The 17,889-nt window shown below is 35.5% G+C and overlaps 1 protein-coding gene across 6 annotated transcripts in view; it reads left to right on the forward strand.

The window, feature by feature from the left end:
* Nucleotides 1–17,889, forward strand: part of Pam (peptidylglycine alpha-amidating monooxygenase) — a 163,904-nt gene that overhangs the window by 94,378 nt on the left and 51,637 nt on the right. For all 6 annotated transcript variants that reach the window (XM_013022047.1, XM_013022050.1, XM_013022048.1 and 3 more), the window contains exons 12-13: nucleotides 9,648–9,832; nucleotides 11,360–11,431. In XM_013022047.1, the coding sequence (XP_012877501.1) occupies nucleotides 9,648–9,832; nucleotides 11,360–11,431 (257 nt within the window). The remainder of the gene's footprint in view (nucleotides 1–9,647; nucleotides 9,833–11,359; nucleotides 11,432–17,889) is intronic.

The raw sequence follows: 17,889 nt of genomic DNA on the forward strand, positions 1-17,889 counted from the left end.
CCTTCTTGAAAAAACTGTATTTTATTACACCAAGTAAATTTTTCAAAGCATTGTGTACTCTTTCAAAAAGATACAATGATAAAAGATTAAGGAAAATGAAAGATAAAATCTCATGGTTAGCTTTTTTGCAATACAAAATCAGGGAGCTTTCCTTCTATGTTAAATTGTTTTAAGATACTTCTTAAGGCCACTTGGAATCTACACTTCTAAGACATCAATGTCTTGACCAGAGAGAAATTACAGAAAGTAAAGACCTAAAAAGACACGAGACTCTTATAACTAACATCAGGAGGCACGTTACACAGAAGTATTTGATAAAGAGGGATTGGATATTTTATGTCACTTTTATATAAGGGTATAATATTAATAAGTACCATGTTAAGTCTAAAGGTAGAACAAATAGACAAATATTGGCAGTTAACAAATAGACAAATATTGACAATTTATATAGGAGACAAAGCTTAACAACAGGTTTGTTCTTGGTTAAATTTGAAGTAGACTTTAAAAAAACAATAAACTGAGTTACTGGAAGTGGGGTTGCTAATAAAAGAGTTGAGAAAACATTTGAGAGGAGGGTTTTGGCACTTAACTTCTTGGCATTAAATACATGAGGTTGAAGTGGCCCAGAGGGCGTTGATCAGCTGCTCTGTTCTATGTTATAGCAGAGCCATGGGAATGGTTCTTAAATACCATTAATTATTTTATTTGCCTCTGTAATAAGCAAATCTTGTAGTTAAAAATGTTTTCAAGACATTATGCCCGTTGGTTTACATTTTTAAATATGCAGAAAGTAGAACTTTGTTAGTCATAGGGCTTGAACTCTAGGCCTAGGTGCTGTCCCTGAGCAATTCAGCTCAAGGATAGCATCCTACCACTTGAGCCACAGCGCCACTTCTGGTTTTCTGGTGGTTAATTGGAGATAAGAGTCTCACTGGCCAGGCACCAGTGGCTCACACCCGTAATTCATTCGATTCTCAGGAGGCTGAAATTTGAAGATCGTGGTTCAAAGCCAACCAAGGCGGGAAAGTCTGGGAGACTCTCATTTCCAATTAACCACCAGAAAACCAGAAGTGGCGCTGTGGCTCAAGTGGTAGAGTGCTAGCCTTGAACTGCAGAGCTCTGGGACAGCACCCAAGCCAAAAAACAAAAAAAAAGTCTCGTGGACTTTCGTGCCCAGGCTGGCTTTGAACCGCTATCCTCAGAGCTCAGCCTCCTGAGTAACTAGAATTTCAGGCATGAGCCACCCATGCCCAGAAAAAGTAGAACTTTTGCCTAGAGTTCTCTACCACTTTTTGTGTGTGGAGCTTATAACTTTTGGCATATTCTGCCTTTTCAGTTTCCTCTGGGAGGTAATTTCAGCCAGAGAAATTAATGGCTTGTTACAGTACTAGGACAGGAGGCCAAAGTGGTCTCTGGAGGCCTCTCTCAGTTTTATGAGTCTAGAATAATTCTCGTCTTTCTAAAGTGTATATTCTGCTTTAAAATAACACCTAAAATGATGATAAAAATCCATCCTTTTACGTTCTCCTGTGGGCTGAAGGAAAAATTTTATAATATAAGTGAAATAGAAAAGAATAATAAGAACTTATGGTATTGGGTAATTTTGAATTCTGAATATTTAATTCATACTACAAAAGCAATTTTCCACTAGAATGATAAACTATTAAAACAACTTTGAATACATTTAAACATTAATAAAATTACTTCTAAAATTGTATCACTTTAGTACTTGTTGTTTGCCTTCTGTTTAGTTCTAGAGAAAGGATATTAGTAGTAGTACACCTCTTTTGTAAATATTGGGTATGACTATCATCAATTACTACAAGATTATGTTTGAAAACACACCCAGTAATAAAAGAGAAAGTGATATTTTATATTATCTATTAAATTAAAAGTTAGTCTCTGAATCTCCCCCTCTCTATTGTTCCCTTCTAACCCACATAGCACAAACATGCCCTTGGCTGGCCACAGGTTCCAGCCTAAAGCCTGAAGCACAGAGCTCAAGGCAAGATGGTCCCTCCTTGTTCTGGGAGAATTATCTGCCTCACATTTTAGACCTTTTTATTAGCTTTGTAGCTACCTGAACACTGTGTTGCTAGTGGAAGGTTTCCAGCTTACAATTCTTCCATACAAAATGAGCTAAACTCTGTAGTAAGCTGAAAATTTGGGGCCTAGAGAAAATTTTACTTATGTGAAATAGTCAAAATTAATTTAATAAAAGCTTTTAAAAGTAGAGATTTATTTTCTCATGTCAAGAATACATTTAAAATACTACTATTCGTAGATGGATTTATGAACTTAATAGTTACATGCCAATGTGTGTAATTTTGTGGGTATATATGTGTGTATAGTTAGTATGTATATGTATATATAAATGCATATTTGTTCTGCCTTCATAAAGAGTGTAGGATCCTGTCATTTGTGACAAGATAAATAGATCTGAAAGACTTTATGCTAATTAAAATAGTACATCATCTCACTTTTCTGTGGGTTCTAAACAAGTTGAGTCAGGGAATAGAATAGTGGTGGGGGGAGATTATGGGAGCTGCTGATCAACTGATGCAAATTTCAGTCAAACAAAAGGAACAGATTTTGATTTCTATTTCTATAATCAATAATGATGCATACTTTTTTTTTTTTTTTTGTCGGTCGTGGAGCTTGAACTCTGGGCCTGGGCGCTGTCCCTCAGCTCTTCAGCTCAAGGCGAGCACTCTACCACTTGAGCTACAGTGCCACTTCCGGTTTTCTAGTGGTTTATTGGAGATAGGAGTCTCACGGTCTCTCCTGCCCGGGCTGGCTTTGAACCGCGATCCTCAGATCTCAGCCTCCTGAGTAGCTAGGATAACAGGCGTGAGCCACCAGCTCCCGGCATGATGCATACTTTTAAACAAATAATGCAGTCAATTTCAAATATATCACCAATAAAATGCTAAGTATGCAAGGTGTTATGTGACAATTATTTGACATTATACAGATATATCCAGATATCACATTGTACCCCATAAGTGTATACAATTATGATTTACTAACCAAAAATAATAAAATGTGTTTTAAGTAGGATTTAGGACAAAACATATTAATAAATATACTTCATGGTAAAATTTTATCAAAATATATTTCTTTTAAAATAGTAAATATTAACAACACATTTTAGACAGATACCACACCTCAGTTTGACTGAAAACATTGTGCTAATGATGATTATTTTGTGAAGTAGCAATATTTTGTGCTTGACTGCATTACATATTTGATATTCAATATGACACTTCTCTATGTTGATTTCAAATGTTTAGTCAATTTAAACAAAAATAAACAGAATTTAATTAAGTCAACTGATTAAAATAATTAAGTCAACTAGTCAACCTAAAAGCTTATAGGCTAAAAATTTCAAATTAGTTCTTGTAAATAAGCAAATAATATTTGCTACTTTGGTCAATTTTGCTGATCATATGTTTTCAATTGAAATGAGTGATTTTGTGAGAAAATGAACATAAAAGAATGTGACAATGTGTTAAAAAATTCAAACAACCAGATATTACTTTTGTCAACCTTTTAAAGTCTATTACTTTAAAGGGCAAGACTATGTGGTAAATAAATCATTGTATAAGTTTAAAAGTGGCACAAGCTTTCCTAAGAAACAAACGTTTTGTAAATAACTTTTTTAAAGTTTCATTTTCCTTCCAAAATTAGAACTACATAGTTTGCTTATTTTTTTTAAGCCTAACATCTGTTGACTATAAGAGGCATAAACTGGGATAAGAGAATCATGTTGCTAGGAGCATTATTGTTATTTATAGTGTAAGATGATAAAAAACACTATTTGAAGTTTTTAAAATGCTACATTTCAGAATACTTGGTGCCTTCTTATTTACTATTTGTTTATATTATAAAATAATATAATTACAATCCTCATTGAATGGATGGATGGATGCCTGGATAGATGGATAGCTGGATGGATGGATGGATGGATGGACAGGCAGACATGCAAGGAAGATATAGAGAAAAGTGCCAGAAATTATATAACTTTGACCTAACTCTTTATTTAGCAATCTGATATATCATGTCATAATAATTTGGGGGCATTTATTAAGAAGATTATTTATTCTTCATTCAACATTTATTTCTTGGCATTTATTATTCCAAGCTCAGTAAGCCATGGCAGATATAAAGGTACTTAGATTAAGAATCCAGGTGAAAGAAGTTTTCACCCAGTTGGTTCCATATCAAACACAACCCCCCTTTGAATGTGCATGTTAATGATCATTCAGGTTCTCAGAGTAGAATCGTACATGTTCATAGATGTGTCAAAAATTATCCCTTAAAATACAGAAAGGAATTTTTCTGGTATAAAGTGAGAGTATTTTTTAAGTGAAAGAGAGAGGAATGACTGTGGAATAAAATTGTCAAACTGTGATGCTGTTACTAAGAATGATTAGAATCCTAGTATTTTTAGTATATGATAGTTTCTCTGTCACATAGAACATTGTTACCTTGACTACAGGTCCAATTATAGAAAAGAAAGAGTAACGTATAACCTCTTTTTATTCAGCTCTCTCAATGAAACTTTCCTTGTGACAGCAAAGATTTCTAAATTATTTAATCAACTAAATTTTGTATCATAGAATTGGTACATTAAAGGAACTATATTGGTGAGCTGATTTGGATGTCCTACCAAATCACATATTTAGAGATAAACACATTTATGTGTCTATAAAATTAACACATGGTATTAAATTATTGTATTGCATATATGTATGTATGTATGTATATGTATGTATACTTTTACAAATATATGTATAGATTTTTCTCAAAAGCAAATTTTATTTATGGCAAGATAATTCACTTTAGAGGAAGTAAGTTGGTATATTAGCTTATATTTTTATTTTTTATTGATTAAAATAACAACCCTTAGTAATACGTAATGAAAACATATTTTATTATTTAGAAATACTCAACTGCATTTTGCAAACATTAACCTTGTACTATTTCTAAAATAGTACTTGCTACCTTTGCCTCAAATAGTGTTAAAATTATTCCAAATTTGTGAAGCTTCTTATTTTATATTCCATCAAATTACTAGTCGTATAATTTTGTTTTAAAACACGGTCAGTCACTAATTTGATTGAGTAAATTATTTTCCAGATCATTGTATAGTTGATAATTCCATTTAGCACACATATGTCAGTCTAGGCCCTTATTTGCAAACCGATTGCTCTTTATGTCTTTGAAGTTTACTCTTTACTTTTGGTACTTTCTTTTCAAATGCGTATCAAAAGCAAGACCTTGAAGCCATGTGTTGATGCCTCACCTGTATGTTCTTAGCTACTTATAAGGCTAAAATCTGAGGATCACAATTCAAAACCAGCCCAGACAGACAAAAACAAGAAACAACAAAAACCAAGTCTTCCATGTTGAAAATCTAGAAACACCAAAATTATATTTGCAGTAATATATTAATACGACATCCTATTCAGTTACTTTGAAATTTGTGATATTTGTTGCTTTCCAACTTCATAAGACTTTTTTTGTAGAATCTCAACTATATGTTTGTATTGACTAGTAGATGGGTAGAAAGAATATTAGTAAGTATTTGGTGTTTATGTGTAGATAAAATGTTATATGTCTGAATACTCATTTATTTGTATAATTATTTTTTACAATTTTGTTTTTCCTCTTTTTTAATACTTTTTTATTGTAAAAATACTGTACAGAGGGGATACAGTTACATGAGTAAGGTAATGAGTACATTTCCTATCAAGCATTGTTACCTCCTCCTTTGTTTTTCCCCTACCATCCCTGCCTTCCCCACCTCCACAACTACTTCCCCCACACACACACACACCTGGCAAAGTTGTAAATTTCATTTTCAACATAGTGTCTTGTACATCTCATTGTTACATGAGTCAACCTGTATTCCTATTTAATCATTTTGTTTTTTCCCTTCCCCTCCCCAAATTAGAAAAGTGTATATACAAGATGCAGGGCGCCGACATTAAATACAGTAAAAACTAGTTATACCATGGAAGAGGAATATACAAAAGAAACAAACCACTGCTTTCACTGTATTTGATGTTGGTATAATTTGTGGAGGGGAAGGGCAAAAAAAAATCGTTTAAATAGGGATACAGGTGGACCCATTGCAACAATGAGATGTACAAAGTTATGTCGAAAATGAACTTCACAACTTTGGCATGGGGAACGGGGAGGAATGGGTGGGGGAAGGTGGGGGAGTATGGGAAGGGAATGGAAGGGGAAACAAAGAGGAGGCAACAATGCTTGATAAGAAATGTACTCATTATTTTGCCCATGTAATTGTAACTCCTCTGTACAGTATTCTCACAATAAAAAATAAATAAATAATTTTTTTAAATGTAAAAAAAATCACATAGTACATTATAAGTACACTAAGAAGAATAGCAACCAAGGTAAAACCAGTTGTATCCCTCTCTTGGGATTCATTTCGCTTAACATCTTATATGGTCAAATGTACATAGTTTTTTTACCTTCTTGGCTTGTTCTAGACATATACTAGTTATTGCAGATATGGGAAACCATGGGACTTACGTTTCTTTGGGCCTGGCTTACTTCACTTAATATAATTTTTTCCAAGTCTTTCCATTTCCTAACTAATGGAGCAGTGTCATTCTTTCTGATGAGGCATAGAATTCCATTATATATATATATATATATATATATAAAGATTTATATATATTTATATTTTTTTCTTGATCCATTCATCTATTGAGGGGCATCTGGGTTGGTTCCATATCTTAGCTATGGTAAATAATGCTGTGATAAACATAGTTCATATATTTGGATAATTCCATGAGCCTACACTAAGTGAACACACCTCTATTGTGAAAATTTACTTGACACTCTCTAAAAATAACAATAGATTTTTACATATATCTAGAAACTATTTTATGTAAGAAACTTTTTTAAAATTGTCATTCCTAAACAAGTGTGTAATAAGTATCATAGTGCAACCTTCCTTAAATATGTGCTAGAATGTATAGCAACACAAGAAGCCAGGTCAAATTTGCTTGACTTAGCAGGTGCCTACAGATCCACCTGTCCCCCATTTCATTATGAACACATAATATACTAAAGGATCTAGCAGTACAGAATTTTATTTAACTTGAGTAAGCCAATATTTCTATGTTTATTAATAAAATAACTTTTTCTCAACACATTTATAAGCATTTTGAGGACAAAGATTTATTTCTAAGTAGTTTAGAATGTACTGCTCTAGAAGAAAAATAAGAAAGGTGAATTCTAGCATTCCCCCATCTCTGTATTTTATAAAAACGCAACATGATGACTTACAGAACATATTAACCGAACTCATGCTAAAGAAAACAGACTATCCCAGGGAATCAACTGCATTTAAACCAGCAGTAATAGCTACTTTGCTTGATGTGGTTTTGTTGATTTCAGTATTGATTTTTGGCTTCGTGTGTGTGTGTGTGTGTGAGAGAGAGAGAGAGAGCGAGACAGACAGACAGACAGTCAGAGACAGAGAGACAGAGACATGATCTCTTACTATGTCATACAGGCTGGTCTCAAATATCTGATCATCCTTCCTCAGTCTCCCTTCTGAATAATAAGGAAATAGATCAGGATACTGAATGTATTGCATATGTTATGGGTTGGTATTCCTTCTCAGGAAAAAGAATAGGCATTATTTTTCCCAAACAGATAAAATATGGGAGGATGATTTGCCTATATTTCATGTTTTGTCAGTTATCATTTATCATTTCTTCCTTTTATTAAGATGCTTAAACTGATTTTATTTTACCTCTCTACAAAGTGACTCAATGTTGTCTACATAGGAGCCACATCCTAGATTCCTGTTCTTTCTCCCTAATCTCTTGTCCATGTATACTTTCACTAAACAGGGAGAGAAAGGAAAATATAGGGAGAGTCTCTGGCTTATTATTTTGACACCAACCATTTCTTTTAAAGCACATAATTTTCGGACCAACTCTAAAATTGTCAAAATATCATTCTTGGGAATTGTGTTCTGACACCGTGAGGATGGATATAGGACACAGGTGTTTGTTTGGGGTTGCACTTTCCTGCTTGCTTCTATTACACAGGAGAGGCAATTATAGAGACACATATCAGATTCAACATGAGAAGTCCAGTGCTTTCTAAAGCATTCATGGAGCTTCTCACAGCAGGACTCAATCCTGAGGTCCCTCGGGTGCTCTACACTTTGAAAGTGTGGAGAAATCAAATTTCTGTTTAGAAAAGACTCCCCCCTTCTTTTCCCCCTCCCACCCCCCACTGATGTCATGGCTGTTGCTATGGAGAGGAAGTGGGGGCTGCCTCACAGGGCTGGAAAAATCAACACTGACGTATGTCTGCAGAGCAAATATTCCATCTCATAGTTTGTTTTTGATTAGTGTAGGCTCGCTAAAAATGGTCAGAACTAATAACTAGAAGGAAATGTTCCGTTGCCAGAACAACATGGGAATACAAAAGGGTCCTTTCTGTAAGGGTATGAAAAATATTTCTTATGAATAACTGTAAAGAGTTTGGAATACTTAACAGTAATCCATGTAAATTGAGGAAGAAGAAAACATGATTTATAATCTCTTACATATTATTTCTGTTTCCTGGAATATTTTTCTTGGAAATGCTCATTCTCCTGTCTGGAATATTTTTCTTGGAAGTACTCATTCTACTGTTTAAAAAAAATCTATCTTTAACATTAAGTCATTTAACTGTAAGTACTACTCCAAACAAATCTGAGCCCTCAGAATAGATCAGGGCTGGTTTCGTTCAGATCACTGCTCAGGCATTCTTTCTGCCCTACTGTAGCAATGTCATTGAAACATCAGAGATTAGAGATGCACTTGTGATATCTTATGGAGCACTTGATTCATTGACTTGTAAAGGACAGAGTAAACTGAAACTAACGTTCAAGACTTGTTATGTCACAAAGCCATCATGTAAAGGCTTGCAAAAGAGAGATGATGGTTTATTGATGTTTTAAATGTTATCATTATTAAATGAATAAAGATAATTTTTGAGAAAAGTACATGCCTAAATGATGGGTTTTAGAAAATGAAGAAAATTAAGAATAAAAGCATAAGAAAAGACAGAAGGTATAACTCAACTCCGTAGATGCTATTTCCATCTGAAGTACTTAGTAATATCCATGGAACAACTACAAATGGCTATTTTTTTTTGCCGTTGAAACTTAGATAGGTGTAAATAAAATAACTGCCTATATTCCCATTGTTGAATCCATTGCTGGAAGATCTTCTAGGCACCTTCTGTCTTGCATTAAGAATGCATTGTAGCTCTCACACTTGATCATAGCCACAAAACAAACTATGAATTTTTAAAAAATGCATTGTAGCTGCAAACCTGGCTACTTAGGAGGGTGGGATTTGTGGATTCTGGTTAAAAACCAACCTGGGCAGGAAAGTCTATGAGATTCTTATGTCAGTTAACTACCAAAAAGCCAGAAATGAAGCTGTGGCTCAAAGTGGTAGAGTGCTAGCCTTGAGCAAAATAGATCAGGGACAATGGCCAGGCCATGAGTTCTAGCCATAGGATTAGGACACACACACACACACAAGAATGCATTGTATGTGAATGGCTATTAGTTATATATCCTTTCTTTTTGCCTGCAGTGGGACATCCAGTGATGAGATGTGCAACTTATACATCATGTATTACATGGAAGCCAAGCATGCAGTGTCTTTTATGACCTGCACACAGAACGTGGCGCCAGAGATGTTCCGAATGATTCCCCCAGAGGCCAATGTTCCCATTCCTGTGAAGTCTGACATGGGCATGATGCATGGGCATCACCATGGTGAGTTGGGTGCTTAGTATAAAGTAATGGAGGATTTTACATTTTATATTTTTGTGTACTGCTGACTATAGAATTCCTATTTCGGGGCTGGGAAGGTGGCTCAGTGGTAGAGTACTTGCCTTGCATGCATGAGCCCCTGGGTTCAATTCCTCAGCACCACATAAGCAAAAAGAAAAAGAAAAAAGCCAGAAGTGGCGCTGTGGCTCAAGTGGTACAGCGCTAGCCTTGAGCTGAAGAGCTGAGGGACAGCGCCCAGGCCCAGAGTTCAGGCCCCACGACCAGACCCCCCCAAAAAAATTCATATTTCAAATATGAATTCAAATTCACATTTCAAATCATTTTTATTCCCTTTTTCATTCATACCATGACCTTGCCACACTTTCATACACTCTCTCTTTTCTCTGACATGAACCCCCGACCCCATCAAAACATTAAAGAAAAAGGATTTTTTTTTGGGGGGGGGTCTGGTCGCGGGCCTGGAACTCTGGGTCTGGGCGCTGTCCCTCAGCTCTTCAGCTCAAGGCTAATGCTCTACCACTTGAGCCACAGCACCACTTCCGGCTTTTTTTCTTTTTGCTTATGTGGTGTTGAGGAATCGAACTTATGCATGCAACGCAAGCACTCTACCACTGAGCCACTTTCCCAGCCCAAGAAGGAAAAGGATTTTTGACCAAGAGTAAAACAGAGGTTTGAGGACCAGCCCCTCAAATATACATCTTTCCTCATTTAATTTGTTTTTTGATTTCCTCATCTCAAAACTCCTGTAACCAACAATGACTTCCACAATTTAGGAATTCACAAATTACTCTGTGCTCTGAAATGTGCTATTTTCCATGAAAATATCATCTCCAGCCATATCCTGAGTTATCCATTTCATGATTCTCTTCAGGCAAAGAACAATTACTGGTATTACTAGTCTTATCCTTATTGGTCCCCTTCTCAAAATTGTTCTTTACCTCATTATTCATTTACTAAATGCTCATATTGATTCTCATTTCTTTAACTTTATATCACAAAATCCACACCATATTTTAATTGCATGAAGTATGCTAAGGGAGCTCTTACTGAGTTTTGCAAATCCAATAATAACATGCCAGTACAACAACTTGTTTCTTCCTGGTAGAGATTTCATGGGAGGAGGTAACACAGCAATCAGGTCCATTTATTAAGACACCAATATACTTTTTAGAAAATGTCTTTAAAATTTCTAAGGTGCTTTCAAATATTGCTAAATATAACTAAAGGTATGAGTAGATTTGTTTAAAAATTAAAATTCTATGCCATCTATAAGGTATTTTAAAAAGCAGTTGACCTAGTTATTTTATCAGAAGTCAGGTAATTAGTAATGCTGCTGTGGATAGTAAAGAGTGTGCATTAGAGCATGTCTACCATGTAAAAATTTAATGCTGTAATAAACACAAGATTCTGGATACTATTTTACATTTCTGACATAATAACTATAAACTATTCAGGTAGTTTGTATAAACTGAAAAGTTATGCATATCATTTTTTTAAATTTTTTCACAGAACCTGAGAACAAAGATAAGACTACTTTACTACAGCAACCCAAACGGGAAGAAGAAGAAGTACTGGACCAGGGTATGTTTGCTTATTCTGGTAACTAGGCCTATAAAAATATTCAGTATCTAAATAGGCAATGAAATCATGATGTTAGAGGGATATTTTAGTTCTTCTCTCTGTATCAGCCTCAAACCTTATTATTGCTGTTTTCTTAAATGCATAAGTTATGAGGCAATGGTCAAGTATTGCAGTTGGACTTGAAAATAGAATTCATTAGTTTAATTTATCCCTGTATGGTTTTTCTTTCTTTGTTTCAATTCATTTAATATTGTAATTTTTGTGTATACTACAAACATGCAAATGGACTGGGTATATATATATATATATATATAAATACATATTCTCATTTAGATATTGAGCTCTCAGAAATCTAATGATCTTTGCCATTTAAATTCTGCGTATATGATATGATGTGTTTGATTTTTATATGTGAGGCTCAAAAGAAAAGAAATATTGAAGCCGGGCGCCGGTGGCTCACACCTGTAATCCTAGCTACTCAGGAGGCTGAGATTGAGGTGCAAAGCCAGCCTGGGCAGGAAAGTCTGTGAAACTCTTATCTCCAATTAACCACCAGAAAACCAGAAGTGGCACTGTGGCTCAAGTGGTAGAGCATTAGCCTTGAGCTGAAGAGCTGAGGGACAGCACCCAGGCCCAGAGTTAAAGCCCAAAGACCGACAAAAAAAAAAAAAAAAAAAGGAATTAAGAATTGAGTTTGTATTTTATGTCTGTAAGTTATTGTTCTCTGCCTTCAGCAAGGGAAAGTATCACTTCTGAGGAACAAGAGACAGAAGGATCATTGTTCAAGGCCAACACTGGTAGAAGTTAGTAAGAGTCTATCTCAAATACAATTTGCCTCTAATCCTAGGTATTGGAAAGCAGAAGTTGAAGTTTGCCATAACAAGGCATCAGAGCAAAGTTATCACGAGATCCAGTCTGAAAACAAACTTAAAGCCAAAGAACAAACAAAAGTAGAGGGTGTTTGATGGTCCTTTGTCTTATACAGCACAAAAATTTTTCTCCTGATTCTTGGTTTCTAGACTGCTGTTTAGAAGATAGTGTTTTGATTAGGTGCTGGAGTATATTACTGCCTAAATATGATATTTTTAAGCATCAGTTTAATCATAATGCAAACACCTATTTCCAGATAATATAAGGCATTTTTAAAATAGGCAGAATTTTCTCTTGACAACATATAGAAATTCCCTAGTTCAAATACTCCTGGAATTCTCCAAAATGTATTAAGTATAGGCCTAAGATAAGATTCTTGAACAGGAGGCTGCAATGCTTGGTAAGAAATGTATGCATTATCCTGCCCATGTAATTGTAACCCCTCTGTACAGTATGTTCACAAATAAAAGAAAAGAAAAGAAAAGAAAAAAGAAAAAAAAGATTCTTGAACAAATTTTATTTGCAAAAAGAATCTAAACTTTTTAAAGAAAAGAGCACTCGGAAAGAAAAATAAGAAAAAGTATCATGTAACAGATCTAAAATTTTGTAGATTGTATTCCATAGCATCTTGTCCCACAAAAGTAGGCTCTTAAAAATATTTTTAGCTTAAAATTCTGTGTGTTAAATCCATTTAAAGAGATGACTTTGCACTAATGAGCTGGCTAATGAGTAAAAAAGCTAAATTTATCAGTCATCTACATATGATTAACTAGGAAGTCATTAGGCATCCAAACTATAGTAACACTGATAATGTTTCCAATAATTGTACTGAAATCTGCTCATCTTTGACAGTGAACTATTTGATATGGCACAGTTTAAAATATAAAAATGTATGTCTTTGAAAGAATTTGAGTTATCTTAAACTTCACTTCCAAATACTGTCATACAGAGAGAAGGAAACTATAGAACGGACTGTCATTTAAAAGTTGTGGTGTCATAAAATACTGTATTTCTGTGGAAACTGATGCTGGATGATGGCTTACCTTTTGAGGTTCCTTGAGTTGATCAAGGGAAAAATTAACACCTCTGAAAGATTAGAAACCTACTGTGTGTGTGTGTGTGTGTGTGTGTGTGTGTGTGTGTGGTGGGCCTGGGTGCTGTCCCTGTGCTTTTATGCTTAAGATTAGCACTCTACCATTTGAGCCACACCTCTACTTCTGGCTTTTTTGGTAGGTTAGTCGCGATGAAAGTCTCACATACTTTCTCACTCTGGCTGGCTTTGAACCACTATCCTCAGATCTCAGTCTGTTGAGTAGATGGGATTTCAGGCCTGAGTCACTGGCAGCAAGCCAACGTAATTCTTTTTTTTTTTTTTAATTGTGAAAATACCGTACAGAGGGGTTACAATTACATGGGCAAGGTAATGAGTACATTTCTTATCAATGTAAGATTTAATCTCTTCTTTTCTTATAGTAGGAAGGCATCATATGTACCAAATGCTTTGAAACGCTTCTGTATTTTTCCATCCATCTACTGTTTTGCATTTAATAGTATGTATAGTGGTTTTTAATGTACCCAAACTCTTACAAGGAGGAACTCTATGAGTATATGTGAAGTGATTTCCTTATCTTCTTTTACTTATGAACAAAAAATGCTATAGCTAAAGTAATATAATTTGGAAAAGTATTGATATTCTTACCAGTTTTAATATTGTGGACAATAAGCTTTGGTGCTCGTGTGATGGAAGTGGAGGATCCATCCAGCAGCCATCACCTCCTATGTGAAGTCAATACTCGGCAATGCCATTTCAGTATACTCTGTGTGTTAATCTTCTGGTCCCTGGAGACCAAGAACCTAAAATTTGAAGATCAATATGGAAATGTACAAAACACACCTTGATACAGGTAGTTCCTTTGATGCACTAATGAGATCAATCTATCACTTATAGTACAACAGGACAAATTTTCTCATTATTGAAAGAGGAATATTCTGTTCTCAAGATATCTGTATGAAATAGCTATTACTTTTAGTCCATGGGAATTCAAGTTGACCAAATAAGTAATAGGAGGGGAGCACTCTTAGCCATTCAAATAAATCATTCCATCTGTGTTTATTTTTAAAGGAAGTCTTTAAACTTAATCAATCACCTTATATTGTTCTTTGACACAGCAATTTGTTTTCATGTGTCCCGCCAGTTTGGATTAATACTTTTGATTTTTTACTTCCAATAAGTAACTGTCCTGAAATCATTTCCACATGCTAGTCAAACTAACAGGTACCATCCATGTTGGATCTATAGAAGCTGTCAAACTCTCATAGGAAACAGAACAGTTGTGAGGCAAGAAAAGGAAACATTAGGGAATGGGCACAACATTAGGGAATGTGTACCCAGAGACCAGCTCTGTTCCCAATATAATAGTTCTACCTGGATAATGTAAAGCACACATGCACATACACACATATTGAGATGCATATAGGTGTCTACATACATATATACATATGCATATACAGAGAGAAAGAAAAGTATATACACATACTTCCTATCTTAATGTTGTAAAACTAGTAGGAAGATAAAAGTAAGATATGTACCACCTTTGCTAAGTAAAGATGAGGAGTGTTTAGGGTGGAGTGGAATTATAATATCCCATAAATTGAATGTGGCTGCTTATGAGTATTCCATAAAAAGGATGTAGCTGGGCACAGATGGACAGGAAGTCACATGAGTGTATAACGTGGAGAATGAAATCCAAAGAGAATCAGTGATATTTTAAACACAAATTTCCATAACACTTTGTTTCTATGAGAATTATAAATGCTTTCTTTTCTTTTGTGTTCTTCCTACTGACATTGCTGGCTTTTAAAGGATTTTTCCAGTGGGCTGGGAAGGTGGCTCAGTGGTAGTGCTTGCCTTGCATGCATGAGGCCCTGGTTTTGATTCCTCAGCACCACATAAGCAAAAAGAAAAAAGCCAGAAGTGGTGCTGTGGCTCAAGTGGTAGAGTGCTAGCCTTGAGCTGAAGAGCTGAGGGACAGTGCCCAGGCCCAGAGTTCAGGCCCCACAACCAGATCCAAAATTAATTAAATAAATAAATAATAAAGGATTTTTCCAGAATACTAATCTTGATTCAATACCAGCTGGCATTTGAAAGACATCTGAGTTTTGTGACTCCATGTGGTGTTTTCCTAGCCTTACTTGCTCAAATACATTGACCTTCCCCAGAATCTTTGTCTTCATCTGTTCCCAGTGGAACAAAGTTTGGTCTAAGGCAAGTGATCCCACTCTTTATCAAAGTTGGATTGTTGAGATATCAAAAAGTACCATTATTTGACAGTTTCACCCACCAAGTTGTCTTGGATCAACTAACAATTGGAAACATTTTAATGGGGCTTATAAGGGAAGTCTGCAAGTGTTTTTGTTTTGTTTTGTTTTTTAAGAAAGGCTTATTTTGACAAGAGTTTTACAAGTTATATTTATTACAGAAGATAACTAAAATATGAATAAAGTAAAAAATCAATCTTTTCCATGCATTGTATGTGTAAATAGTGAGAAATATACACAATAGTGAGACATATAGCACAATATTTTAGATACAAATATACATATTCACTTTATATTAACAGCTTATGATGAATACTCATTTTTACATCCTCCCCCCACAACCCCGTTATTTGAGACAGGAACTCACTATATAGCCTCTGCTGTCCCTGAACTTGCTACCCTTCTACCTCAGCCTCTCTTGTATGCTGGATTTATAGGTGTGCGACAGCACACCAGCATGTACGTTTAAAAGTATTTTGATTATTTGTTTTTTATTTTGACTACTTCCTACAAGAGTAAAGGTGATTAGCAGGAATAATTGTGTAGGGCTGGAGACAATCTAGGGAAATGCTATCCCATTAAACTCCATCCTAGCCTATGAGAATAATTGTTAATACTTGTATAATTTCTACTGATTTAAAAATAATCTATTTTTTTTCTTGGGGGGGAGGTCTGGTCGTGGGGCCTGAACTCTGGGCCTGGGCGCTGTCCCTCAGCTCTTCAGCTCAAGGCTAGCACTCTACCACTTGAGCCACAGCACCACTTCCGGCTTTTTTTCTTTTTGCTTATGTGGTGCTGAGGAATTGAACCCAGGGCCTCAGGCATGCAAGACAAGCGCTCTACCACTGAGCCATCTTCCCAGCCCAAAAATAATCTATTTCTATATATATTGAGTTCATCTGTGGACAAGTCAGTTATGCCTGTGTCCATGCACAGAGACACCAATAAATATCTGAAACAGACATGTCTACCGTCGTATAAAATCATTATCAGTGAAGAATTAACTACATATGTAATAACTTTTAGAAATGAAATAGTAAAGCCAACAGAGGAATAGCTGAATCCTGGGAAGCTATTTGGGAAAAGGAGGCAAGATTTGTATCTCATAGACCCCACATATACATCTCTCACTTATATATTGTGGTTGGTTCTTTTAAGAAACTAACACATGAGCTAGGAAGGTGGCTCAGTGGTAGAATGCTTGCCTTGCATGCATGAGGCTCTGGGTTCAATTCCTCAGCACCACATAAGCAGAAAAAGCCGGAAGTGGCACTGTGGCTCAAGTGGTAGAACACTAGCCTTGAGCTGAAAAGCTGAGGGACAGTGCCCAGGCCCGAGTTCAGGCCCCACAACTGGCAGAAAAAAAAAAAAAGAAACTAACACATGTTTTAAAGGTTATCTTTATTTCAGAAGCATTATTATTTCTTATCTGTTTCCTACGTCCAAAATATAGCCTAAGGTTTTTCTCAAAAAGGAGTATGGTAGTATCAGAGCTCTGCTGCCTGCAACCAAGATTCTCCAAATCACAGCAGTGCTGGTTGTACTCCTGTCAGAATAATCAGGATGATTTGATGTCCTTAAAAACTGAGACCACAACAATGCTTGATAAGAAATGTACTCGTTATCTTGCTCATGTAATTATAACTCCTCTGTACAGTATTCTCACAATAAAAAAAAACTGAGACCACAAATTGAAAGTTGAAATCTACAATACCAATATGGCCATATCGTTGTATGTAATATGCTGGATAACAATTCTTTTGCTTCAGGAAAGGCTTTAACTTGTTTTATGTGGTTTGGACCATACTCTTCCCATTGTAGTCTTTGTGTGCCCTATCTAATCAATCTCCCTACTCAAAGGTCAGCATGAGGTATTCTATTCCCAAGTCAGCTGTAGGATATAAGAAAAATACAATTTGCAGAGGGAAAACATTCCATGACCCCAGACAGTTAAAGGTCTTCAGGCACCTTCTGTGAAACAGGATAATTTCACAGTGGTTTTACGCTAACAAAAATGAATTACCCTTGGTATGTTTTATCAAATGAGCAGATTCAAGAGAACAAGATTGCAAGTTAAAACCACAGTTGTATACTATTAAAGGTTTTTTTTTTTAAAATCATTAACAGTTGGTAATGTTTGTGGGAAGAGGGACACAAAGGCAGAACTTACTACCGAAAAATCATATTCCTTTGCTTGTTCAGGATAAGACATTCCCTTCATCCCTTGTCAAAGAACGTGTGATTTTAGACTCATCCTAGCTAATTTCATG

The sequence above is a fragment of the Dipodomys ordii genome, unplaced genomic scaffold (assembly GCF_000151885.1).
Source record: "Dipodomys ordii isolate 6190 unplaced genomic scaffold, Dord_2.0 Scaffold59, whole genome shotgun sequence".
In the NCBI taxonomy this organism is placed as follows: Eukaryota; Metazoa; Chordata; class Mammalia; order Rodentia; family Heteromyidae; genus Dipodomys; species Dipodomys ordii.